The sequence below is a fragment of the Pan troglodytes genome, chromosome 11 (genome assembly GCF_028858775.2).
Source record: "Pan troglodytes isolate AG18354 chromosome 11, NHGRI_mPanTro3-v2.0_pri, whole genome shotgun sequence".
Lineage (NCBI taxonomy): Eukaryota > Metazoa > Chordata > Mammalia > Primates > Hominidae > Pan > Pan troglodytes.
In genome coordinates, this window is record NC_072409.2 from 13833107 (window position 1) to 13860625 (window position 27519).

The 27519-nt window shown below is 41.3% G+C and overlaps 1 protein-coding gene and 1 pseudogene across 8 annotated transcripts in view; both read left to right on the plus strand.

The window, feature by feature from the left end:
• Positions 1 to 27519, plus strand: part of NR6A1 (nuclear receptor subfamily 6 group A member 1) — a 244616-nt gene that overhangs the window by 144249 nt on the left and 72848 nt on the right. Inside the window, exon 1 of one of the 8 annotated variants that reach the window (XM_009457271.5) lies at positions 25995 to 27449. Coding sequence (XP_009455546.1) covers positions 27434 to 27449 — 16 coding nt within the window. The 5' untranslated portion in view covers positions 25995 to 27433. 8 annotated transcript variants of the gene reach the window in all.
• On the plus strand, positions 23960 to 24573 carry LOC134807716 (ran-specific GTPase-activating protein-like; annotated as a pseudogene).

Consider the following 27519-nt stretch of genomic DNA (forward strand, 5'->3'; position numbering starts at 1 on the left):
CCATCATATCCCTACCTTCCTTCAAGTCACTTCATTTTGACAGTTTCCCTTTCTTGTCCTGCCATGACCTCTGCAGAGGGCTGGCTGATAAGAGAGGCAGAGACAACCCTGCCAACCTCTACAGGGATAGACCTCTTATTTGGCACACTGTGGAAGGAAATATACTTCTGGATTTTTAGTAGTATTGCCTGGCCCTGAGTTCATCATAGCCTCCTTGTTATGCTTCTGTAGTTTTATTACATTGTGAGTCTTCTGAGGGACCCCAACAACCATTGGTTTATAGACCATTTTCCAAGGTCCATTTCTCTCTGCAAAATCCCTTTTTCAAATTGAACCCATTCAGACATTGTGCCCTGCTTGTGCAGGATCTACACCTCTGTGAGAAGTTCATTCCTCCACCCCCATTGAAGCCAGAATTGAGCTCAATTTCCTACTCTTTTTTTTTTTAAGGTTTTCCAGTGTTTTTGTTGCTCTACCCCATTCCCAAAACCTGTTTCTTTATGGCTTGTGACTTTTCCTGATAGTCTTTGTCCTCTGTAGGTGCCCAAATCCTGAAAAAATATAATATCAAGTATCAAAACAAAAGTCCCAAATACATTATAGTGGTTCAGTATTTGTAGTTTGCTTAACTTTTATTTTATTTAACAGCTATTTCTGAGACATTTCTCCTCAGAGAATGTGATTAGGTAAAGTTATCTCAACTAGGCATCAGGATTTGACACAAAGTGTTTCAATTAACAGCTGAAAAGCCATAATCTTTTTAGCAGTGAGCAACAGAAAATGTCAAAGAAACTTTGCTGTTTTGCGGGTCTGAACCTAGTTTTCCATCTGGAAAATGGGACTTAGGGAGATCACCGACATTGTCAACCCAGTTTAGTGTGAAGGACATGGGATATTACACACAGAACCAATTCTTGTTGCAGTTCTGTAAACCCTAGTCAGTGTAAACTGGAGAAGAGCGTGGGAAAATACTGGTTGGTCATGCCAGACTTTTGTTTTCTTCTCACTCTGTCACCCAAGCTGGAGTGTGGTGGTGTGATCTCAGCTCAGTGCAACCTCTGCCTCCCAGGCTCAAGCGATCCTCTCACCTCAGCCTGTGAAGTAGCTGGGACCACAGCTGCATGCCACCATGCCTGGCTAATTTTTTTGTATTTTTGGTAGAGACGGGGTTTCACCATGTTTCCCAGGCTGGTTTCAAACTCCTGGGCTCAAGAGATCAGCCCGCCTCGGCCTCTCAAAGTGCTGAGATTACAGGCACGAGCCACCATGCTCGGCTGTTATTTTCTTGATTGCTTGCCTGGTGCTGGGAATACCTGTGGCTTTTTAGCACAATGATTGCCAAAAATTAACCACCTTCCTCCCCTGCCCCCTCAAAAACATTTCTATGTGGCTTATGGTTTAGGTTTTATCTCTTGTCATTTCTCTTCAGTTTTTCTGTACAAAATGAAATGCTAGATTCATTTACAGTATGTTCAAATTAAACTTTTAAAAAATTTGCTATTATTTTTCATATTAGTAAGAAGCATTTCCTTTTTTTCCTTTTTCTTTTTTTTTGAGACAAGGTCTTACTCTGTCACCCAGGCTCCAGTGCAGTGGTATGGTCACAGCTCACTGCAACTTCAACCTCCTTGGCTGAAGTGATACTCCCACCGTATCCTCCTAAGTTACTGGGACTGCAGGCTTGCACCACCACCACACCCCACTCATTCTTTTTTTTTTTTTTTTTTTAAAGATATTGGGTCTCACTGTGTTTCCTAGGCTAGTCTCAAACTCAAGGACTTAAGTGATCCATCTCGGCCTCCCGAAGTGCTGGGATTATAGGTGTGAGCCACCACTTCCAGCCTAATAAGCATTTCTTGAATCCCCAATGTATGCTAAGCATTTTTTGAGCTACTGAAAAGGAAGTTTCTTCTTGTGTCAGGGAATCTATGCATATCCATAATGATGTGACTTTTAGCCAGACTGTGTAAGGAACAAAAACATGTTTTATGTCAGATTTCTTAAGTGCACATTTATTCAAAAAGTTAAAGAATTTTAAAAAGGAGTATACTTTGCAGGCAAAGCCCCTGGTCATCACTGTACTTGTGATCACTGTTTGGTTATTACTCCTGGAATCTTGAAGTCTTGGTACATTTTTACCACTGTATCTATTGAGTTAGTTGTGTTTCGATCTGGGCCCTGGGTGCTTTATTTGCTAGCAGTAGCTGTGGCCTAATCTGAACATCATTTTTCTTTTTTCTCCAAAGAGCATGGTCCCTACTCTGTCTGCCTCACATGATAGTTAGAAGGATGAAATAGAGAAATGCAAGTTAAAGCCCCTCCCAAGGGCAGAGCATTATATAAGTGTAAAATAGGCATGGTTTTGTAAGGATGTATCTTTTTAAACCTTTTTTTTTTTTTAAAACAATGAGACATGTTTCACATATCATAATTTACTCTGTACAGTTCAGCGATGTTTGGTATATTTACCAAGTTTTGCAACCATTACCACAAATCAGTTTTAGAACATTTTCATCATCTTAATAAGGACCTTTCTGCCCTTTTACTGTTAAACCCAGCAATCCTTAATCCTACTGTCTCTATAGATTTGTCTTTTCTGGACATGTCATATAAATTGAATTATACCATATGTATTATCTGTGTCTTGCTGCTTTCACGTAGCATGGTGGATTTGAAGTTTGTCCGTGCCATAGCACTTGAGTAGTCAGTTCCTTTTTGTGCTGAATATATTCCAGTGTATGGATATGCCATACATTTTATCTATCCATTCACCAGTTGATGAGCATTTGTGAATAATGCTACTAGGAACATTCACATGCAAGTCTTTGGACATATGTTTTCATTTCTCTTGGGAATAAGGGTATATCTTTTAATTATAAAAGTACTTCATGCCTATTCTGAAAAATTATTTACGGAAGTATAAAACTTGGTAAATCAAAGTTACCTCCTTAATTCAACTTCTCAGAGGTAGTGATGTTAATAATAATCATTATCATCTTCTGTATCTTCTGAGCATTTGCTATATGGCAGGTACCTTATTTATATATATTCATTTATATTGTGCTACCTTATTTGTGTGTATTCAGTTATTTTTATATATGTATATAAAACAATAAAATTAATTGAATTTTCTTTTTTTTTGGAGATGAAGTTTCGCTCTTGTTGCCCAGGCTGGAGTGCAATGGTGCAATCTTGGCTCACTGCAACCTCTGCCTCCCAAGTTCAAACGATTCTTCTGCCTCAGCCTCCCAAGTAGCTGGGATTACAGGCATGCACCACCATGCTTGGCTAATTTTGTATTTTTAGTAGAGACGGGGTTTCACCATATTGGTCAGGCTGGTCTCGAACTCCTGGCCTCAGGTGATCCACCTGCCTCGGCCTCCCAAAGTGCTGGGATTACAGGCGTGAGCCACCTCAGCCAGCCAATAAAATAAATGAATTGAATTTTCATCATAATCCTTTGAAGGCAATATGTGCCCCCCTCCCTATTTTACAGATAAGGAAACTGAAGTTTGAGGATGAAGTGTAAAGTCACACTTCTAGTAAGCAGCAGGCCAAAATTGAAACCTGGGCAGTCTGATGTATATACTCTGGTTCTAGACTTTCCAAACATGCAGTTTTTTTAAAAAAAGTAAAAATTATAGTCCAGGTATGGTGGCTCATGCCTGTAACCCCAGCACTTTGGGAGGCCAAGGCAGGCAGATTGCTTGAGCTCAGGAGTTTGAGACCAGCCTGGGAAACGTGGTGAAACACTGTCTCTACAGAGATACAAAAATTAGTCAGGTGTGGTGGCAGGCGCTTGTAGTCCCAACTACTTGGTAGGCCAAGGCAGGAGGATCACTTTAGCCCAGGAGGCGGAGGTTGCATTGAGCCAAGATTGCGCCACTGCACTCCAGCCTGGGCGACAGAGGGAGACCCTGTCTCAAAAAAAAATTTTTTTTAAATTAAAATTACATACTTAATTGTGTAGCTTGTTTTATTTCACTTAATTTGTGTTAGAGATTGTTCCATGATATGATTCATGGATCTGTCTCATTGTTTTAATGAATGGTTGCGTTAATAGATATGCCAGGATTTATTTCATTCATCTTTTGTTGGTGGGAATTAGATTGTTTTTATTTGTTCTCTATTATGAATAGGGCTGCAGTGAATATCCTTGTATAATACTTTGCTTACTTATGGCATTACTTTTGTAGCGTAAAACCCTGGAAGTGGAATTTCTAGGTGAAAGAGTTTATGCATTTGAATCTTGGTGCTGCTAAATTCGTCCTCCCCCAAATGGTGGTAAATACTGCTCCCACCCCTACTCTCCTACCACCTCAACTCTGCAATCAGGGTATAAGAGAGCCTGCTTTCCTGTTCTCACCAATGCTGTATTATTTATTATGACTGTAGTGTGGGCTGTGATACAGATCATATAAATGTTCTAGGGAGAAGTTAGCATATCAGTGGCAGTGAACAAATGGCAAATAATAGTTGTTGTGTCTGGCCTCTTGATAGGTAAGGATGTGGTATTTCCCTAGACCTTCAAGAGCTGAAATATCGAGTGGCCCAAACTTTAGTTCAGATTAATTTAGGATGACTCACTTGGTTAATGATCTAAAGTGAACACTGTTGGAGACATTTCAACCATAGTGATTTCTGTTTTCTTTGACCTGTAACCTAACTGCTCTGGGCTCGTGGTTACCTTTCTTTTTCCTTTATTCTATTTTTTTAATTTTTTGAGATAGAGTCTCACTCTGTTGCCCGGGCTGGAGTGCAGTGGTGCAATCTCGGCTCAATGCAACCTCCGCCTCCCGGGTTCAAGTAATTCTCCTGCCACAGCCTCCTGAGTAGCTGGGATTACAGGCACATGCCACCACGCCCATCTAATTTTTTGCATTTTTAGTAGAGATGGGGTTTCATTATGTTGTCCAGGGTGGTCTCGAACTTTTGTCCTCAAGTGATCCGCCTACCTCGGCCTCCCAAAGTGCTGGGATAACAAGTGTGAGCCACCGTACCTGGCCATGGTTACCTTTCAACTCATTGCTGCTTACAGTATCCTTCCCTTGCCCCCAGCTCAGTTTAAAATGAAGCCAAGTAAAGGGAATGAGAAACCAGACATTTGTGATGGATATGTAGGTTTGCCCTTTCCATTCTTTCTTTCAACAGAAACTGCCAAAATGAGGCCAGCAGCATAATGCATCCCCTGTTTAGTCTCCCCAGGGGTTGGGCTTCAGTAATCTTTGTTGCTTGGCAAGATTCTAGTTGATAAGGGTTTGGTATGGCCAGTAGAGCAGTATATATACCTGTTTAAGAGGAGGTGACTTTTTTTTATCTTGGTGCCAGTTAAGGAATCAAGGACACTGAGTGTTAGGTGTTGCTAGTTGTGGATAATCCCAGTTATCTTGCAGGTACGAGGGTCTGCCATACCTCCCAAATTTTGGAAGCCCTGGTTAGCATGTTCTGTGGATTTTGCCTTTGTCTTCTGATCACTTTTCTTCACTCCCCAGGCTTAATGTCTGCATCCTGAGGCCTTGTTGGTCTGGGGGATGCTGCCCTCTGCTGGTGGACTCTAGGACACCCACAGCAGTTTGGATGGGTCCAATCACTAGGGGAACTGACAAAGCTGTAGGGAGCCAGTCATAAAGCTTTCTATAGTTTCCAACTTCATAACCCAGCCCTAAGACTTTTTCCTTTGAAAATAGCTCATCAGAGACTAGAAAAGATACAAGTACAGAAACTTTCCCTGTAGCATTATTTGTAGTGGCCAAATAATAACACCTAGGTGCCCTGCGCTAGCTAATTGTGTTTCCATTCAGTTGACTGGCTTACAGCTGCTGAAATTGACTATATAAAAGACAAAAATAGAATGAAAATATTTACCACAAAACAAAAACCAGGCAGAATATACCAATTGCAGCCATTGAAGAAATGCCTTATGTAGGATAAGGGCCACCCGGGAATCTTCAAAATTGGTTCTCAAAGCTGGAGTGATTTCCTTTGATGTTAGTAGTGCTAATAAACAATGGGAGGGAGGAACTAGCTGAATGATTGGCAGCCTGGCTGAAATCTAGAATGAGTGACTTGCAGATTGACTGGGTGAAGTCTAAAAGTCTGGTTTCTAATCTCCTTACCCATCTCTCCATCTTGGCTCTTCCTCTACTGATCAGTATTTAGGTTTCTTCTGACTTTTTAAAATTGTAATAAATGTGCCTTATACGTATATTTTTGTGAACATGTGTATTTCTCTAAGATGGAGAGAAGTGGTATTTTTGGGTCACAGGGTGTGTGTAGTTTAAATGTTGGTAGATCCTGTAAGCTGTTTTCAAGTTGTACATCAACCACCAGCATTGTATGAGCATACCCATTTCTTCAAAACTTTACCACTGAAATATATCACTATTTTTAATTTTTTGCCAATCTGATGAGAAATGGTTTATAATGGTTGCTTTACTTTTGAGTTTTTATTAGTGACCTTTTCACTGTTACTCATTCTAATCATATTGGGGCATCTTTGCCTGGTCATATTCTTTGTCCATTGGGTGGTTTGCTTGTCTTTTTCCTACTGATTTTTAGGAACTCTTTATGTTTTGTAAATACTAATATATGTGTGTGTATAAGTATGTATATATATTTTGGGATCTTTGCCTTTTAGAAGTTAGACCTTTATATAGATGCAGATATGATCATCATTTCTTTAATGATACCTGGATTTCATGTTATGCTTAGAAAGACACCCCCTCTGTATATTATAATATATATGTTTTTGTTTATGTGGTTGTGGGATTGTGATTAGTTCTAGTTCTTTTTTTTTTTTTTTTTTTTTTTGAGATGGAGTCCCGCTTTGTCGCCCAGGCTGGAGTGCATTGGCGCGATCTTGGCTCACTGCAATCTCCGCCTCCCAGGTTCAAGCGATTCTCCTGCTTCAGCCAGTGGAGTAGCTTGGGATTACAGGCATGCGCCACCATGCCTGGCTAATTTTTGTATTTTCAGTAGAGTTGGGGTTTCACCATGTTGGTTGGCGAGGCTGGTCTTGAACTCCTGGCCTCAGGTGATCTGCTCACCTCGGCCTCCCAAAGTGCTGGGATTACAGATGTGAGCCACTGCGCCTGTCCAATTAGTTCTTTTGTATCTCAGGAAATTTCTGTTTCATGAGCTGCCAACAAGTTTTATGGCCAAATAAAACTTGGTTTTAAAACAGAAATGAGCTGGGCGTGGTGACTCACGCCTGTAATCCCAGCTTTGTGAGGCCGAGGCAGGCAGATCACCTGAGGTCAGGAGTTCAAGACCAGCCTGACCAACATGGTCATGGAGGTTGCAGTGAGCAGAGATTGTGCCACTGCACTCCAGCCTGGGCTACAGAGCGAGACTCTGTCTCAAAATAAATAAATAAATAAATAAATAAATAAAACCTAAGATTGTACAAGTACTAAGTGGCAAAGTTTTTCTGGCTCCAAACATTCTAGCTACTGCTCATTTTAATTGTCTGAATTCCAGGAACATGTAAATTTTAACCTATAATCAGTCTTCTCTTGTTCAGCTCTTTGACAAAAGCCATGTGACTCAGTGTCTGCTTACCAAGTTTTGTATCATTCTGAAAAAAAAAAAAAAAAAAGCAAAAACCCTTATATTTCACAAGGATTTGTTAGGTGCTTTGTGGGGGAATGGAGAAAGTTGGAAGGTTGGGATAATTAGGATTACGAAATAGTTGAAATAAATATTGTGTTGCTACTGATTTTAATAACCTTTGCTAGTTTCCAGTGTTTGACCTCTATAGAATTCACCATATACACATGCAGGATTTTAAAGGTGCTATATGGGCCTTTAAGAGACCAGGATTTTACTTCTCAGTTTTGTACCTGGTGCCCACGCTGGAACCCCAACTATATGTGCCTACTCCAGTTTCCTCTCAGAGGCCTATTATCATTTTGCTGAGTGTTGATTTTCAAATCATTATGACTAGTTGTGAAACACTGTAAAAAGCATCCTACCCATTTTGCTTAATTTATCTTTCTAATTTACGGCATTGTAATGATGGAATTACATTCTATGCAGTTTTTAATGTGTTAGCCTGGAAGTTCAGCAATTTCTTTTTATGCTGCATTCATCTGAGCATTCTCAAAGTTACATGATAAAGAATCTAAGCTCTCCAACTTTGTATTAACTTGATCTGAATAGAAACATTCAGTGGAATCCAAGTATCTTATTTGTGTGAAAAGTGAACCTCACCAGGACTGAGTAAACACCATTAAAAGAGCAATACCAGGCTTTGAATCCAGTTATATCACTGGGACCACAAGGGCAAATAAGATTGTGAAGAGCCATTTTTCCAGGAATAGGCTTGCAAGGATTGTCTTTAATGCATTTGAGTGTCTCTTGCAAAGAAGAAGGACATGGTAAATGGGAAGGTCTGTTTGGGCAGAGTTGCAGAGACTTGAAAAGCACCAACAAAAAAAGAGAAAATTTCAGTGTGGTAGCCAGTTCATTGAGGAGGGGTTATGATGATATTATCTTTACAGTCATTTTTGTGCCAAGCTGATTTACAAAGGGAATTTTTGCATATGGTGGTGACTTTTGTCTATGTCAAGAGGAGCCTAAGGCAGAGTATATTTTTAGGATCTATTCTCTCAACCCGTTGGACTTGCCTCTCTGGCTCCTGCTGACTTATCCATCTCTCATGCCACAAACCTGCCATCACCACCTGTCTTAGATTCTATCATTTATAGATTGAATAGGACAAACAGCTAATCTGATAAGTGAATCAGTGCTCTTAGAATACCCGAGGGCTAGTTGTTGGGGGATATATAAATGCTAATTAGGACTTTCAGGAAATAAATTCTCTAACTTTGAAAGTTTTTCATTCTGGCTGGTGGAGACAGAAACTATTCTTGGCCCTATGGAGCCCCAGAATTGTTCCCTCTACTCCTTTGGGATGATTTTTTCCCTGGCTTTGGGTAATTTTTCTCGTATATGTGCACTGATCAGTCCTCAGCTGAAGACTTGGAGGACCCCTCTGCAGATCTCAGCTGTGCTCTCTCTGCATAGCCCTCTCCCTGCTAGCCCTCTTCTTTGTGAACTCCAGCTGCCCTGGCCTCCTGGACTCCCAGCTTCTAATCCTCAACTCCTGGGACTGTTGAGCTCTACCTGGGTTCTCCCTTCCTGTGCTCTAGGCTGGAAACTCAGGGCTTCGGTGGGTATTTGTAGGACTTCCCTTGTTTGTTTCCTCTTTCTCTGGAGTCACTGTCTTTGGCCGCCTGAGGTCCAGTACCTGAAAATCATTGTTTTATATGGTTTGTCCAGCTCTGTAGTTGCCCCAGCCAGGTGACCAAATCTGGTCCCCATTACTCCATCTTGGCTAGAGTGGCAGAAGTCCATCTGTAAACTTTTATATACTTTTAAATATATGTTTTTGTAAATGAGATCAAACTGATTCTTTTCATTAACAAGATATTATAGACTTCTTTATGCCAGTAATGTTCTTTGTATTATACAGATTTATTAGCCATCCCCCTATTGATTGCAAAGTTTGAACTTTTCTTTTAATTTTTATTTACTTATTTATTTTTTGTTTTGTTTGAGATAGAATCTTGCCCTGTCCACCCAGGCTGGAGTGCAAGTGGCTTGCTCACGGCTCAGTGCAGCCTCAACCTCCCAGGCTCAAGCGATCCTCCCACCTCAGCCTCCCTAGTAGCTTGGACTACAGGTGTGTGGCACCATGCCTGGCTAATTTTTGTGTTTTTTATTTTTATTTATTTTTTTAGAGACGGTCTTGTCATGTTGCCCAGGCTGGTCTCAAACTCCTGGGCTCAAGCAATCTGCCCACCTTGGCCTTCAAAAGTGGTGGTATTATAGGTGTGAGCCACCACACCAGGCCTTAATTTTAATTTTAATTTTATTTTAGAGACAGGGTCTTGCTCTCTTGCCCATGCTGGAGTGCAGTAGCACCTTCTTAGCTCACTGCAGCATCAAACTTCTGGGCTTAATTGGTCCTTCCGTGTCAGCTCCCAAATAGATGGGACTACAGGTATGTGCCACCACATCCAGCTAAATTTTAAATTTTTTGTAGAGATAGGGTCTCACCATGTTGGCCAGGCTGGTCTCAAACTCCCGGCCTCAAGCAATCCTTCCTCTTCAGCCTCCCAAAGGCTGGGATTACAGGTATAAGCCACCACTCCTGGCTTTGAATTTTAAAATTTATTTAGCTACTATATACAGTACTGCCATGAATATCTTCTCACTCCTGCACAAGTACTTCTGTAAGGTACATTCCTAGAATTAGAACTGCTATATTAAATGGCATGGGCATTTTAAAGCATGGGCTTGGCTTTAATAAATAATGCCAAAAATAACCTCTCAAAATGTTGTACCAATTTGTATAATGGTTGTGTGATGGAAGATGTGAAAGAAAGAAAGAAAGAAAAGAAAGAAAGAAAGAAAAACCCAAACTACTACTTTGCATTGACATTGATAGGATATATGGGGGTTTACCTTACCCACAGTACAAGAGTTGTAACTGAAATTGGATCATTTTTAAGGGTATAATTCCTTGGCAGGCAAATTCTTAGATTGGTGTGATTTGCAACTGGCCCATCTGCTAACCCAGTTAAGTAACTGAGAAGAGGGGAGTATCTATGAGGTTCCTTTGCATAGTGCTCAGATGTGAGTTCCCCCTGCTTATGTTCCTGGTACTCTTCCCTTTAGGTGCAGTGCTATTTAAGTCCTGAAGAGATGCTGGGGTATCTGTCCAAGCAGGCTTGTCAAGAAGGGATGCTTGAAGAAGTCCCAGGAAAGCATTTTCTAGAAGTCATTGGTCTCCTCTCAGTCCTGGAACTGTTTTTTTCTCTGCTTTCCACACTGATTTGTCCTTACACATCTGAGCCCAGGGTCAGTTCTATGGAGGGTCTGCATAAGTCTTGTCTTTTGTTCCAAATGAAGGTTGCTCCTGGGAATCTGGGTGGACTATGAGAGTGAGGGGCAGAAGAGAAGAGTGGTTCAAGTCAGCAGTGGAAACCTATCCTTTGTTACTTGACATCTGCTTTAAATTCCTTGTTTAGTTTTATTTGGAAACCTTATCAAAAAGCACAAGGTTCTGGGACACAAGGAGCTAAACAGTATAGCTGCACAGCTCAGCTATCACTTTCTCTGGGAAACCCTTCCAGATATTCATCAGATACATATTAGGTTCCAAGAAAATAGTGGTGAGCTACTGGCACCCCAGCTAAGACAAGCACCTCTTCTCTGAGCACACCTTGTATTTTGCCCCTCTTCTAAGATAGATATCATTATCCCTTACACTGGCTTGCTGGCTTGAGCTCTTCAAGGATAAGATCTTGACTCATTCATCTTGACCTACCCATCCCCAGCTTAGCACAGAATGGGAATTGCTCAGTGTTGACCTGCTCTGAATGCTGAATTCTCTCTCATTCTCTCTCATTCTCTCTCATTCTCTCTCATTCTCTCTCATTCTCTCTCATTCTCTCTCTCTCTCTCTCTCTCTCTCTCTCTCTCTAAGACAGGGTCTCACTCTGTTGTGCAGGCCTGGAGCACAGTGGTGTAATCACGGCTCACTGGAGCCTCGACCTCCTAGGCTCAAGTGATCCTCCCACCTCAGCCCCCCAAATAGCTAGGACTACAGGCATGTGCCACCATGCCCAGCTGATTTTTTTTCTTTTAATTTTTAATTTTGTAGAAGTGAGTGTCTCACTATATTGCCCAGGCTGGTCTCAAACTTCTGGCCTCAAGCAATCTTCTTGCCTTAGCCTCCCAAAGTGTTAGGATCAGAGGTGTGAACCACTGTGCCCAGCCTTAAATTGTCTCTAATTTTGGAGCAAAGACTGGAGAGTAGTCTTTGGTGGCTACTCTGGGGGATCTCTTCCCTACGGATGTCTGAGCAAGCACTCTGTCTCACTAATGGGCTTGAAAACAGAGATTCTTGTGGAGAACGTGACTCACGGTTCTGGAAGTAAGGAAAATAATAACTACTGCTAGGTTTGCTGGACCTATGATAAGTACTTTAGTGATAATGAGAAGTATTTTACATACATTCTCAACCAAAATGGCCTGATCCCAATTTTTTTTTTTTTTTAGTAAGGGAAGTGGAGGCTCACAGAGATAAAAGAAACTTACTGTATCTTACTGTGGGACACTGAACATGTTTAACTCCAAAGCCCACTATACCTGCCTCCTCCTTCCGCACAGTAAGTTTTGAAGAAGGCTAAACTACTGAATGGGTCAGGAAAAGGATACTTCCAGGTAGTATCCTCAAATAGCACTCCAACCTGAGATTCAGAAAGGAAAGTTATTTGGGGTCAAAAGCACCTCTCCACTCAGCTTGGTGTATTGAACTCTTGAAATATACAATTATAAACACCTCTATGCAAGTAAACTAGAAAATCTAGAAATGGATAAATTCCTGGACACATACACCCTCCCAAGAATGAGCCAGGAAGAAGTTGAATCCCTGAATAGACCGATAATGAGTTCTGAAATTCAGGCAGTAATAAATAGCCTTCCAACCAAAAAAAGCCGAGGACCAGACAGATTTACAGCTGAATTCTACCAGAGGTACAAAGAGGAGCTGGTACCATTTCTTCTGAAACTATTCCAAACAATTGAAAAGGAGGAACTCCTCCCTAACTCATTTTATGAGGCCAGCATCATCCTGATACCAAAACCTGGCAGAGATACAACAAAAAAAGAAAACTTCAGGCCAGTATCCCTGATGAACGTCAATGCAAAAATCCTCAATAAAATACTGGCAAACTGAATCTAGAAGTACATCAAAAAGCTTATCCATCACGAGCACTTTGGCTTCATCCCCAGGATGCAAGGCTGGTTTAACCTACACAAATCAATAAACGTAATTCATCACATAAACAAAACTAAAGACAGAAACCACAGATTATCTCAAAAGATGCAGAAAAGGCCTTCTGTAAAATTCAACATCCCTTCATGTTAAAAACTCTCAATAAACTAGGCATTGAAGGAATATATCTCAAAATAATAAGAGCCATATACGAGAAACCCACAGCCAATATCATATACTGAATGGGCAAAAGCTGGAAACATTTCCCTTGAAAACTGACAAAAGACCGGGATGCCTTCTCTCACCACTCCTTTTCAACGTGGTATTGGAAGGTCTGGCCAGGAAATCAGTCAAGAGAAAGAAAGAAAGGTATTCAAATAGGAAGAGAGGAAGTCAAATTGTCTGTTTGCAGATGACATGATCCTATAAAAACCCCATCATTTCTGCCCAAAAGCTTCTTAAGCTGATAAGCAACTTCAGCAGTCTCAGGATACAAAATCAATGTGCAAAAATCACAAGCATTCCTATACACCAACAACAGATAACCAGAGAGCCAAGTCATGAATGAGTTCCCATTCACAATTACTATGAAGAGAATAAAATACCTAGGAATACAGCTAACAAGGGAAGTGAAGGACCTCTTCAAGGAGAGCTACAAACCACTGCTCAAGTAAATCAGAGAGGACACAAACAAATTGAAAAACATCCCTTGCTCATGGATAGGAAGAATCAATATTATCAAAATGGCCATACCACCTAAAGTTATTTATAGATTCAATGCTATTCCCATTAAACTACCATTGACATTCTTCAAAGAATTAGGAAAAACTGTTTTAAAATTCATATGGAACCAAGAAAGAGCCAATATACCCAAGACAATCCTAAGCAAAAAGAACAAAGTTGGTGTCATCAGGCTACCTGACTTCAAACTAGACTGTAAGGCCACAGTAAGCAAAACAGCATGGTACTGGTACAAAAACAGACACATAGACCAATGGAACAGGATAGAGAACTCAGAAATAAGGCTGCACATCTACAACCATCTGATCTTCAATAAACCTGAGAAAATCAAGCAGTGGGGAAAGGTTTCCCTATTTAATAAATGGTGCTGGGAGAACTGACCAGTCATATGCAGAAAATTGAAACTGGACCCCTTCCTTACATCATAGACAAAAATCAACTCAAGATGGACTGAAGACTTAAATGTAAAATCCAAAACCATAAAAACCCTAGATGAAAACCTAGGCAGGACCATTCAGGACATAGGCACAGACAGAGATTCCATGATGAAGACACCAAAGGCAATTGCAACAAAAGCAAAAGTTGACAAATAGGACAGCAATAGAAACTATCATCAGAGTGAACAGACAACCTATAGAATGGGAGAAAATTTTCACAATCCATCCGACAAAGATGTAATATCCAGAATCTACAAGGAACTTAATCAAATTTAAAAGGAAAAAAACACATTAAAAAAGTGGGCAAAGGACATGAACAGACACTTCTCAAAATAAGACATTTATGTAGCCAACAAACATAGGAGAAAAAGCTCAACATCACTGATTATTAGAGAAATGCAAATCAAATCCATAATGAGATACCATCTCACACCAGTCAGAATGGTGATTATTAAAAAGTCAAGAAACAACATATGCTGGTGAGGCTGCAGAGAAATAGGAATGCTTTTATACTGTTGGTGGGAATGTCAGTTAGTTCAACCGTTGTGGAAGACAGTGTGTGGATTCCTCAAAGACCTAGAACCAGAAATAATACCCTTTGACCCAGCAATTCCATTACTGGGTATATACCCAAAGGAATATAAATGATTCTATTATAAAGTTACATGCACACATTTGTTCATTGCAGCACTATTCACAATAACAAAGACATAGAATCAACCCAAATGCCCATGAATGATAGACTGGATAAAGAAAATGTGGTATATATACACCATGGAATACTCTGTAGCCATAAAAAAGAATAGGATTATGTCCTTTGCAGCTCCTTTGGATGGAGCTGGAAACCATTATCCTCAGCAAACTAACATAGGAACAGAAAACCAAACACTGCATGTTCTCATTTATAAGTAGGAGCTAAACAACGTGAACACACAGACACAGGGAGGGGAACAACACACACTGGGGCCTGTTGGGGGCGGGGGAGGGAGAGCATCAGGAAAAATAGCTAAGATATGCTGGGCTTAATACCTGGGGGATGGGTTGATACATGCAGCAAATCACCATGGCACACATTTACCTGTGTAACAAACCTGCACATGTACCCTGAAACGTAAAATAAAAATAAAATCTAAAAAGTGCTTTTTTCTTTTTTAAATTTTGTTTTCTGGTTGTCATTTTTCCTCCTAAGCACGAAATTATTATTTTTATTTATTTTTTTGAGACTGTCTCCTAGGCTGGAGTACGATGGCGTGATCACGGCTCACTGTAGCCTCAACCTCCTGGGCTCAAGCAATCCTCATGCTTCAGCCTCCCAAGTAACTGGGACTACAGTTGTCTGCCACCATGGCTGGCTGGCTTGCTTGCTTGCTTATTTATTTGTTTATTTTTGTAGAGACAGGGTTACGCTATGTTGCCCAGGTTGGTCTTGAACTCCTGGCCTCAAGCGATCATCCTAACTTAGACTGCCAAAGTGCTGGGATTGTAGGTGTTGGCCACCGTGCCCACCCAGATATTATTTCATGAAAAACATTATTCTAAGTAATATTAACTAAGTTTATTGAAAATTTACTGTTTGCCAGGCATTGTGTTGAACATTTTTCATAAGATTATCTCTTTCAGTTCTCACAGAGACTCCATGGGGTAGGTAATGCTAACAACCTATTTTATAGATGAGGAAATTGAGACAAGTTATGCAATTTACCTAAAGTCACATAGCTAGTAAATTTACAGGATCCAAAATTTGAATCTCGATTTAACCCTAGAATTTCTTTGCTGAACCTCTCTTTTATTCTATCTTCCTATTAATTTTAAAGAGATGGGGTCTCACTGTGTTGCCCAGGCTGGAATCCAGTGGCTACTGACAGGCACAATCCCACTTCTGATCAGTATGGGAGTTTTGACCTGCTCCATTTCTGACCCAGGCCAGTTCATCCTGCCTTAGGCAACCTGGTGGTCCCCTGCTACTGGGAGATCACCATATTGAAGCTGAACTTAGTGTGGAACACCGGATTGGCATAGTGTACTATAGCCCAGAACTCCTAGGCTCAAGTGACCTTTCTGCCTCAGCCTCGTGAGTGGCTGGGACCGTAGGGATATGCCACCATGCCCAGCTTATTCTATCTTTCTATAAAAGAAAAAATAAAAAGTCCTGAGCTTGAGAGAATGGGGCCTGAGTTGCAGTTCCAGGATGTCCAGGAGCAGCATCAAGTTTTATTGTCCCTTGTGCTGGAGTATGTATCCCAATCTCTGATACCCGTTCCCTTTACTCAACATATTTAAAGGTTAAACTAACAAAAACCTGAGTTCCAAAGCCCAGGATTGAATAATATTTCAGGATTCACCAAAGAGAAAGATGAGTGAATATACACAGAAAGGGAGCAGGAACTTAGAAAGTAGCAGGGAAGCAATATCCCCTTTCCTCAGTTTATCAAGTTCCTATTGACAGGGAGGTGCCCATGGCCTTTGGGGTCAGACAAGCTGCCAGCGGGTGATGGCACATACCCTGTGTTCTTGGAGTTTGTTAAATTACCTCACTGTCACATGAACATAGAGTTGTGTTATTAAAGATAATTTTAGTTAGTTTGAACTGTATACTTATTTAATCAATAACCCTGAAGAATCACTGTTCCCATTTAACAGACTTAGGAGAATTGAAGTGCCTTGCCCAAGTTTACAAAATTAATGCATGTTGTATAGTTGCTATTTGATACCAAGTTTGTCTGACTACAAAGTATATAATTCCAGGCTGCCCCTTATTTTATTTAGCTCTTTCTATAGAATTATGGATTTCTTGGAAGCCTAGGCCTTTTTTTTTTAATCCATCAGACATATATCAAGTACCCATTTTTGCTGTGTTCTGTGATAGATTCCAGGAATACAGAAATGAAGCAAACCCTGGTCCCTTGTTCTTGGAATATTCACAGACCCATGGACACATGGAGGCAGGCACACAAAGGGATGAAATGGTGGACATTCATAGAATTGGAACCTTTAGGGCAGGGAAGAGTAGGAGAAGATTTCATAGAAGATGTCATGCCTGAATTTGCTGATCATTAAATAATTCATGGAAACTAGCCAGGCAGAAGTAACACTACATGCAAAGGCGCATTTGGGAAACTGCAAATAGCACTATTTGCTGAGAGCATTGGGAATATGAGAAGGGAGAAGGGAGAGGAAGGCTCTTATGAGGTTGGGAAGGTGCTTTATTCTGAAGGCCGTGAAAGGTTTTAAGTAGAACTGGCATGGTTTTGAGTCTTAGCAGCCAGGATGGAGAATGGATTGCAGGAAGGTGATGCAGAAAAAGAGAAAGGAAAAAGCAAGGAGCAAGCAAGACATACCCATAAAGGAAGCTACTGAAATAAGCCAGATGGGAGATAGTGGTGGTCAAGACTGTGAGAGTGATGACAGAAACAAATAGATGGATTCAAGATTTGTTTGTGTGCTTTAATTTTTATAAAACAAAAATAGAAATACAAAGTAGTATAATGAAGCCATGTACCCAGCCTCAACAACCATCATCGAAGGGCTAACCCTGTCCTACTCATACTTCCACCCATTCATTTTCCATTTTATTTTGAAGCAAATCTTAAGTATCATTATTTCATTTGTTAATATTCCAGTATGTATCCTTATCCTTTAAAAGTGTGGGGTTTGTTTGTTTATTTGGTGTTCTTTTGTTTTTGTTTTTTGAGGCAGAGTCGTGCTCTGTTGCCCAGGCTGGAGTGCAGTGATGCGAGGGTTTTTTGTTTTTAAGAGACAGGCTCTCACTCTTGCTCTGTCACCCAAGCTGGAGTGGCTGGAATGCAGTGGCATGATCACAGCTCAGTGTAGCCTAGAACTCCTGGCTCAAGTGATACTCACGCCTCTCAAGTAGCTAGGACTACAGGCACATGCATCACCACACCTGGCAAATTTTTTGTAAAGATGGATCTCACTTTGTTGCCCAGGTTAGTTTTCCTAATCTGTAGATTTTCTCCTCCATCTTTTTTCCCCCTCTAAGTTGAGACGTTGGTGGTTTGTCTTGCTGAATTTACCACACCCAGATATTGCCGATTACATCCTTGTAATGTAGATGAATGTGTTATTCTGAACTTTGTAGTTCTTTTATTTTAGAAGATGGATATAGAGACTTAGTCAACTTCAAGCCTTCAGATCCAACATTTTTGGCAAGACTACTTCATGGGGGTGTTGAGTTCTTCCATCAGAAGATATGTACTGTCTTGTTCTTTCTTTTTGTAATGGTTAGCAGCGTTTGATGATTGGTATCTAGGATCTATTATTTCACGGTGTTATTCTAATTCCAGTATTTCTTGTTTGTTTATCCTCTGGAATGCTTCTATAAAGAAATTTGTCCATAGCTGTTTATTACCCTGTAATATAATTCATCTAGGAAAGGCAAGATAAATACTGATTTTTCCCCTTAATATTTTTTTCATTTAAAAAAAATTTTTTTTTGAGACAGGGTCTTGCTCTGTCACTCAGGCTGGAATGCAGTGACACGATCTCTGCTCACTGCAACCTCTGCCTCCCGGGGCTCAAGAAGCAATCCTCCCATCTCAGCCTCCTTAATTGCTGGGACCACAGGCGTGCACCACCACACCCAGCTAATTTTTTGTATTTTTGGTAGAGACGGGGTTTTGCCATATTGCCCAGGCTGGTCTTGAACTCCTGGATTCAAACGATCTACCCGCCTCAGCGTCCCAAAGTGCGGGGATTACAGGTGTGAGCCACTGTGCCCTATTTAATAATTTTTAAGTGATGCTCAAATTATCCCATCTTTGTTTAGTAAATACCTCTTCAGGGTAGCTGATTCAGCTACTTTTGAGGGGGTAGAAAAGACAGGATTTATGACAGGTTGTATGTGGAAGAGAGGAGGAAGGAGCCATGGAAAGAGTGCCAGGTTTTTGGCTTGGGTGATTGATGCCTTTCACTGAACAGGGGGGCCAGAGAGAGGAACAGATTTTTAAAGGAAGACAAGTTTGGACTTGTCTGAGGTGCTTATGATGGATACATCTAGGTGGAGATGCCCAGGAGGCAGTTGGATATCAGGATGTGAGATTCAGGGGAGCAGTTCCTGACTCCAGGACCTAGGATAAGGCTCAGTTGCTGAGTGTAGTTGACTCAGATTGGGATTATGTGCGTTATTTCTTGTTTGATAAAAATGGATTCCTTTGCCATCAGGAGCCAAGTTCTACCCTAAAGAAAGACTGCGTAAGCCCTCATTGTCCTTTCTTTTACCTATGCCTATCCTTAGAGAGTTCAATTTTTAGTAGAGTGGAAAGGGATAGAACTGGTGCAGGTAGGATTGCCACTTGCTGATTTGCAACTGATCTTGTCAGATTTATTACAGCCAATCCCTCAATTAGAGGAGAGCTCTGTGTATGGGTAAGATTTACTGGAGTTGGAATTGGGACTGGGAAAACTGGTTTCGGCTTTGCGGGAATGGCTGGCCTAAGGTGGTCTATTTGTATTCCTGAAGGTTTTTTTTCCCCCTTTCCTATGTTGCTGCTTTCTGAAGCAACTCCTTTCTTTCCTTTCTTCAGTCAACAAATATTCAAGCACTGGAGATACACTGGTTGGCAAAAATATGGGGCACAGTCCTTGGTCTCATATTTCGGAATCCAGTGACGGATACATATGTTATATATGTTAATCAAAAGATCGTCAGCAACAGGTGGTTCTACACTGATGCAGGAACCCAGCAAATGACATATTGATCAGGAACCTTTGACTACCAGTACCAGCCCTTCATTGTTGGAAGATTTAGTCTCAGGTAGGCTTCTAAATCAGAAAATGTATATTTAACACAGGGCCTGAAACATGGGAGACTCTGAAGTAGAGTTTGTCTAGGGGAAAAAACCTGTCGTGAGGTAAGATGAAAGAGTTAGAAAATGTGAAAATGAAGAAGAATATGAATGCACTATTAAGGAATTCAACAGAAGAACTGTATCCCACCCACACAACACACACACCTCTCGAGGAGCCATCTAATTGCTTTAATGTATTATGAAAGCCTTTTAAATACTAAACTGAAGACAGCCCTGGGCTTGACTCTTTGGAGTACATGAGATTAATAAGAAAGGATAGAATTGTAAAATAAAAATACTACGTGATGAGTAATGTCGTAGTATATTTTAGGGATCCAGGCAGAAGGGAAGAAGGGTGCAATTTGACTTTGAGTTTAAGTCTGGGAGAATGGAGTCTTAAAATATTTTACAGAGGAGGTGATTTTTAAATTGAGTCCAGTAAAATTAGTAAGTGGGAGTGGAAACTATAAGGAAATAGTGAAAAGAGTTATTCCAGGCAAATGGAATAGCTTAGTATAATATTTGCACTATAAGTAAGTGGGTCAGCATGGCTGGAGTAATGGGTACTTAAGAGGAGTGGTGGGAAATGAAGCTGGAGAAGTCAGGAAGAGCTGGGTTATAGAGGGAGGGCCTTAGGAGTGTGGGCCTTTATACCATAGGTTCCTGGGAACCACTGATGGGACTCAATGAGATCATGCCACACTTAATGGGGGCATTTTATCTTGCCTTTTCCCAGAATTCTCACATAGAACTGAGTTCTTTTTAGATAGAAGTCTTTTCCTATATCATCTGACGTTGTCTCTAGGTCAGGTAGATGGATGTATGAACAAATGAAACAACCAGAGAAGTCAGGGCTGAAACCAGAGTTGGCTTGGAAAAACTAACCTTCAAGTGGTCTACCTTTATAGGAGCACCAAAGGAGAAAGCCTGTCACTTTACTCTGCCCCCAAGTTTGAGACTTGCTTTGTACAACTTTGATCTTTTTTTACTTCAGCTTCACATGTTGCTTAACAGCAGTTTGAGCTGTTGCTGTGTTCAGGGCTAGAGTATTTATTTGCATTAATCTCTGGGCCAATCTGGGTCTTGAGAAGAAGGTAAACAGTCACGGGTGCCAAATGTGATGAATAAGTCCCAACTTGTTTAGACCTCTCAGGAGACAAAATAGTTGACTGCGTTTATATTTATATGCTCTGTATCTGATTCCTTTGTTTTCATTCAAAAAGGACTTATTTATTCATATTATAATCTGTTCTTGATGGGGATACTTTAAAAATTCATGGATAAAATCTTGACTGGGGAATTGTGAGAAATTTTAAATGGAGGAAAAGCTCACCTTTTCCAGGTTCCTCAGTTCGCAGGTAGGAAACTTACCTAATTAAATGTCTTACACATATTTAAATTTCCTGGATTGTCCCAAAAATGTCTTTTTACAATTGTTTGGTTCAAATCAGGATCTAAAAGTACATATATTGCATTTGGTTGTTAACACAAGGCTGTTCTTTTTTTTTTGAGACAGGGTCTTGCTGTGTCACCCAGGCTGGAGTGCAGTGGCGTGATCACAGTTCACTGCAACCTCTCAGGCTCAAGCAACCCTCCCACCTCAGCTAGGATAGCTTGGGCTTCAGGCGTGTGCCACCATACTGGCTAATTTTTTTTTTATAGAGACAGGTCTCCCTATGTTTCCAAAGCTGGCCTTGAACTCCTGGGCTCAAACGATCCACACACCTCTGCCTCCCAAAGTACTGGGATTACAGGTGTGAGCCACCTTGCTGAGCCTATGTAAGCATACTCTATATATGCTTTATATATATAGTCTATATATAGTCTTTTTTTTTCTTCTTTTTTTTTTTTTGACACAGAGTCTCCCTCTGTCGCCCAGGCTGGAGTGCAGTGGCACCATCTAGGCTCACTTGCAAGCTCCGCCTCCCGGGTTCACGCCATTCTCCTGCTTCAGCCTCCCGAGTAGCTGGGACTACAGGCGCCCACCATGACGCCCGGCTAATCTTTTGTATTTTTAGTAGAGATGGGGTTTCACTGTGTTCGCCGGGATGGTCTCGATCTCCTGACCTTGTGATCCACCCACCTTGGCCTCCCGAAGTGTTGGGATTACAGGTGTGAGCCACCACACCTGGCCAGTCTTTTTTGTTTGTTTATTTGTTTTGAGACAGAGTCTCGCTCTGTCGGCCAGGCTAGAGTGCAGTGGCGTGATCTCTGCTCACTGCAACCTCCGTCTCCGGGGCTCAAGCAATTCTCCTGCCTCAGCCTCCCGAGTAGCTGGAATTACAGGCGTGTGCCACCATGCCTGGCTAATTTTTGTATTTTTAGTAGAGATGGGGTTTCACCATGTTGGCCAGGCTGGTTTTGAACTTCTGACCTCAGGTAATCCACCCGCCTTGGCCTCCCAGAGTGCTGGGATTGCAGGCGTGAGCCACCGCATTTTTTTTTTTTTTCTTAAAGCACACTCTGTAGTCTTTTTTTTTCCCCCCACAGCCAGTCATATTACTCTTTTACATAGCATTGGCATTACAAAATCTTTTGAGATCGTCTTTATTCCTTCTCCTTCTTCCTTCAGGTCTTGAAATACCTTTCCTACTTGTCTGCCTGTGGAACTTCAAGGTTCAGCCCAAATGTAATGCCCTCTCTGGCACCTCAGTCTGTTCTAATGAATTGCTTCTTCATCTTTGTTTCTCTAACACTTTTCTTACCCACTTTAGTTACAGTACTCATAACATCATACTGTCATTTCTCTGTTTGGTGTATGTGCACTGCTCGTGAGTTAGTATGGAGTGGTGAGAAATAAGGTTGGAGGTCAGCAGATGATGAGTACTTCTAGGGCAAGGATCACATAATATTATTTTATGTCAACATAGCCAGCATAGTGCCTAGCTCATAGGAGACACTCCATGAGTGTTTGTAGAATTGGATTTTTAAAACCTGGTTTCTGGAATATTTTATTTTAGTTTCCAATCCTTGAGTTTTTTCCTGAACTATGAATTCTTTCCACCTCCAGGAGTTGAAGGCATAACTGGAAATTGTATCCAAGGATGTTCTTAGTTGCTCTCATTCTTTCTCCACTCTCAGGAACTTTGCTTCTTAGTCCCAGATAATATGGACTTCATTTGACTGTGATTTCATTATTCCTATTTAGTTGAATTAAACTCTTTCCCTTGCCATAGGGAATGTCTGTATCAAGGATCTGACAGATGAGAACCAGAGATCTTGGGCTCTTGTTTTTTGTTTTAACCTCTGTAAGTTTAAAAAGGAATTTGAAACATTTTCTGCATGCTCCTGATTTTCTAAAATGGATACAAGTCCCTCTCCTTGAGAATGGTCACCGGGCTTTCACTTTGCATCAGACATTCATTGAAAGGTTCTTAAAAACAAATAAGGCAGAAATGATTCTAGTGATCATGTGGCCACTAGATTTGCTGTCTTTTGTTTTACACTGAAGAACTAAACTTACCCCTTCAGCCTCAAAATCTGCAGTCATCTTTGAGAGCGTCTATTTGAATAAACATATGGGAAATGGTGTTGAGAACATCTCAAAAGAGGCTTTGCCTTTTCCTGTCCTCAAGATACGTGGTTTAGTGGAAGAAATGGAGGACTGGGATATTTTATTTTCTTCTCTATTGGTCTGATGACTCCTGCCTCTTCCTTTCTTTGAGCTTCATTCAGTTTGTCCATCTTTAAAATGAAAGTGGAAACAATCTCTTGGTGGTTAACCAAGGTTCTGCCATTCATAATTTGGACTTCATGGCCAGACGCAGAAGGAAGGAGCTACGAGTAGTCGCCGAGAGGCCGCGGAGCCGGCGACGACCGACTCAGCCGAGCGGACGCCGCCGCCGCGCCCTCATGGCGGCCGCCACGGACACTCAGGAAGACCACGATACTTCCATTGAGAATGCAGACGAGTCCAACCATGACCCTCAGTTTAAGCCAGTATCTCTTCCTGAGCAAGAAATTTTAAAACGCTGGAGGAAGATGAAGAGGAACTTTTTTTTTTTTTTGAGACGATGTATCGCTTTTGTCGCCCAGGCTGGAGTGCAATGGCGCCATCTCGGCTCACTGCAACCTCCGCCTCCCGGGTTCAAGCGGTTCTCCTGCCTCGGGCGCCCGCCGCCACGCCCAGCTATTTTTTGTATTTTTAGTAGAGATGGGGTTTCACCATGTTGACGAGACTGGTCTCAAACTCCTGACCTCAGGTTATCCACCCGCCTCGGTCTCCCAGAGTGCTGGGATTACAGGAGTGAGCCACCGCCCCCGGCCAAAGAGGAACTTTTTAAAATGGGGGCGAAACTGTGATTTGCCGCAGAGAACCATTTCCCAGAATGGAACGAGCGAGGCACTGGTGACGTCAAGCTCCTGAAGCACAAGGAGAAGGGGACCACCCGCCTCCTCATGAGGAGGGACAAGACCCTGAAGATTTGTGCCAACCACTACACGCCAATGGTGGAGCTGAAACCCAACGTGGGTAATGACCATGCCTGAGTCTGGAACGACGAGTGCCCCAAGCCAGAGCTGCTGGCCATCCGCTTCCTGAATGCTGAGAATGCACAGAAATTCAAAACAAAGTTTGAAGAATGCAGTAAAGAGATTGGAGAGAGAGAAAAGAAAAGATCCGGCAAAAAAGCGATCATGCCGAAAAAGTGGCGGAAAAGCTAGAAGCTCTTTCGGTGAAGGAGAAGGGAGAAGACCAAGGAGGATGCTGAGGAGAAACAATAAATCGTCTTATTTTTTTCCTCTCTTTCCCTTACTTGTTTTTTATTTTTATTTTTTATTTTACTCTGCGCCTCTTTTTTGGTTTGTTTTTATTTGGTTTCGTTTTTACAAAAGGCCGTTATATAAAGAACAAAATTTTAAAATAATAATTTGGACCCCATTAGATTTGCAGTATGCAAATGCTACGTATGTTTGGATTTAGAATTTTGTTTATCTACTTTTTTCCCACATTTCAAAGCTAGTATTAGCAAGTAGAAAATGTTGATTTCCTGTTTTCTCTCTCCTTCCCACTTATAAATTCCAGTACTGTTAATCTTAAATGATTTTTCTTCTTCTTCTTCTTTTTTTTTTTTAAGTAGGGACGAGGTCACTCTGTTGCCCAAGCTGGAGTGCAGTGACTATTCAGAGGCCACAATCATAGCGCACTGCAGCCTCAAACTCCTGGCTTCAAGCCATCCTCCTGCCTCAGCCTCCTGAACAGCTGGGACTACTGGTGTGCACACCCATCCCCAGCTAAACAATCTTACTTGGAGGCGTAGTTAAAAATTAGTGTTTAGGCCGGGTGTGGTTGCTCATGCCTGTAATCCCAGCACTTTGAGAGGTTAAGGCAGGTGGATCACTTGAGCCCAGGAGTTCAAGACCAGCCTGGGCAACATAGACTCCCATCTCTACCCAAAATTTTTACAAATTAGCCAGGCGTGGTGGTGCGTGCCTGTAGTCCCCTGTAGTCCCAGCTACGTGGGAGGCTCATGCGGGAGGATTGCTTGAGCCCTGGTGGAGGCTGCAGTGAGCCATGATTGCACCACTGCACTCCAGCTTGTGTGACAGAGCAAGGCCCTGTCTCAAATAAAAAAATAAATAAGATTTAGAGTTCATCTTTTGCATTCACATGGGCAGTGTGGTGTCTGTTCATCTTCTCTCGCCTCTTCCTCCCAGTAGAGTCTATAAAGTGCTCTCAAAAAACTTGTGGGACTGAGAATGCTGAAGAAATGTGGCTCTATATCCAAAGATGAAACTTAATTGTCTCCTTAAGCTATGTTAAAGATTTGTTCTCAGGCTTATGGGTGCATCAAGGATTGTTAGTTGGACTCACCTTGAAAATCAAGGCGTCTGCTTCAGTCTTGGTAGCAGAAGTTAGACTAATAGCTCCTTATTCATCTTTTCCTCCAAAAGTTGGTGCAATAAAGCACAGAGGCTTACTACACCTCTGTTGTGTGCAGATATTTAGTTCTAATAAATCCATATCCTTAAGGGAGACAGAGAGCTGCCCTTTGTTTCCAGTTGAGTAGCTTTTTGCTAGTGGACCTTCCCTTCCATTTTTTCCACCCTCATTCTATTTGTAGTCACTTTACTAAAATCATTTAAGAACTACGTTAAATCCACAGGGACTGAGAAGAAAATATTAATCTATGGGGTTGGGGTGGGGGTGGGAAAGCTGGTCAGTGTATTTATGATGGGGTAAAGTGTGTCATGGCAGTGGCAGAATATTTATTTTTAGACAAATTACAGCCTTTTTCCTCGTCTAAATCATTGGTCACTTTCTCTTTAGGCTCTGCTTTGTAAGATGACCCTAATGCTCTCTGTTGGTTAGAAAAGCCCTCTAGTAATGGTAGTAGCAATATTTGCCGTTCAGTTATATGGCTGCTAAGTGACAGATTCCAGTCCTACTCCAAGAAGGGTCTCCTTTTTCTGGAATACTGCTGTAAAGTGTGCATAGCCTTTAAGTTATTCCTAAAGCTAAATTGGCAGGGGAGATTTCATAGAATGAAACATTTTACACAGTTAAAAAGCATTTATCCTCAGGAATCAGTTTCTCTTGGGGACATTCCACCTTCTTAGTGAAGCTTGCCCTTTTATTGTGTCCTGATATTTGAATGTTTAGCTGAATGTTTGACATCATGTGCCATTAGCACGTGGCTCCAATTTGCCAGCCTTTGGGGTACTGTGGTAAGGTATGAGTGTGTATGTGCACACTCGGTGTTATACACTCTGCTGCATGCTGCTGGTGTGGTTCATGAATCAGGGAAGCTATAGCATGATGATTGTTTAAGATCTTATGAGTTTTAGGGGAATGAAGCAAGAAGCTTAGTTTGAAGGTGTAAACTTTTGGCTGAGGGTAAGGATTGGGGGTGGTGAAATTAGTAACTTTTGCTTTGTAAAAGGATTTTGCAGACCTAGTTTCTGTTCTCCAAACTAATATGTATAACCAGAGCATTCTTGCATTCTTTCAAACTAGTATAGATAACCAGAGCATAGAAATGAAGGGCTAGAGTTAAAGTAAGCCCTGCAAACAACTCTTAGCTCTGTGTATTAATTTTCTTAGAGGAATTTGCCTTGTCATTGTTTATTATAATGACAGAAAACAGGGAATCCCACTTCTGCACGCCCCCCATACCCCCCAGAAAAACCCTGCATACCTAACATTGAGTTTCCGTTTTGTCTTTTCCTTAGACGGAAAGGTTTTGGCTTTAAATTTTCTAATCCAGTCTGGAAGACTATAGCATAGAATAGTTCTTGAAAAAAAAGAAGAAAAGCCCCACATACCAGAACCCTTTTAAATAAATTCTTTTAAAATGCTGCCTTTTAATTTTAGGATCTTAGCTTAAAGAAGACTGGAGGAGAATTTCCCATGAAATGGTTCCCATAATAGTTTTCAGAAAGACGTGCTAGGCAGTATTGTTAACTAAAGAAAATAAGTCTATCAGTTCCACTTAGATAACCTTTGGTAATAAACGAACTCCGTACACGTTGTGACCTTAGAGCCTGAACTTTGCAATCACATGACCAGCTTGTAAACTGACCTGTGAGGATGACTGTCGTAGTCCCGGCTTAGAGGAATTGACCAAGTGTCGGAAGGGTAGTCATCAAGCTGGACTTGTCCTGTAATCTCTGTTTCTTCATGGCTGCAATAGAACTTTTCAGCAGACTACAAGAAGCATGAAATGGAGACATGGGAAGGTAAGGAACAGTCTGGGGCCCAAATCTAAGGGTTAGAAATTTTCTTTGAAGGTTTAGAGCAAATAGCCTT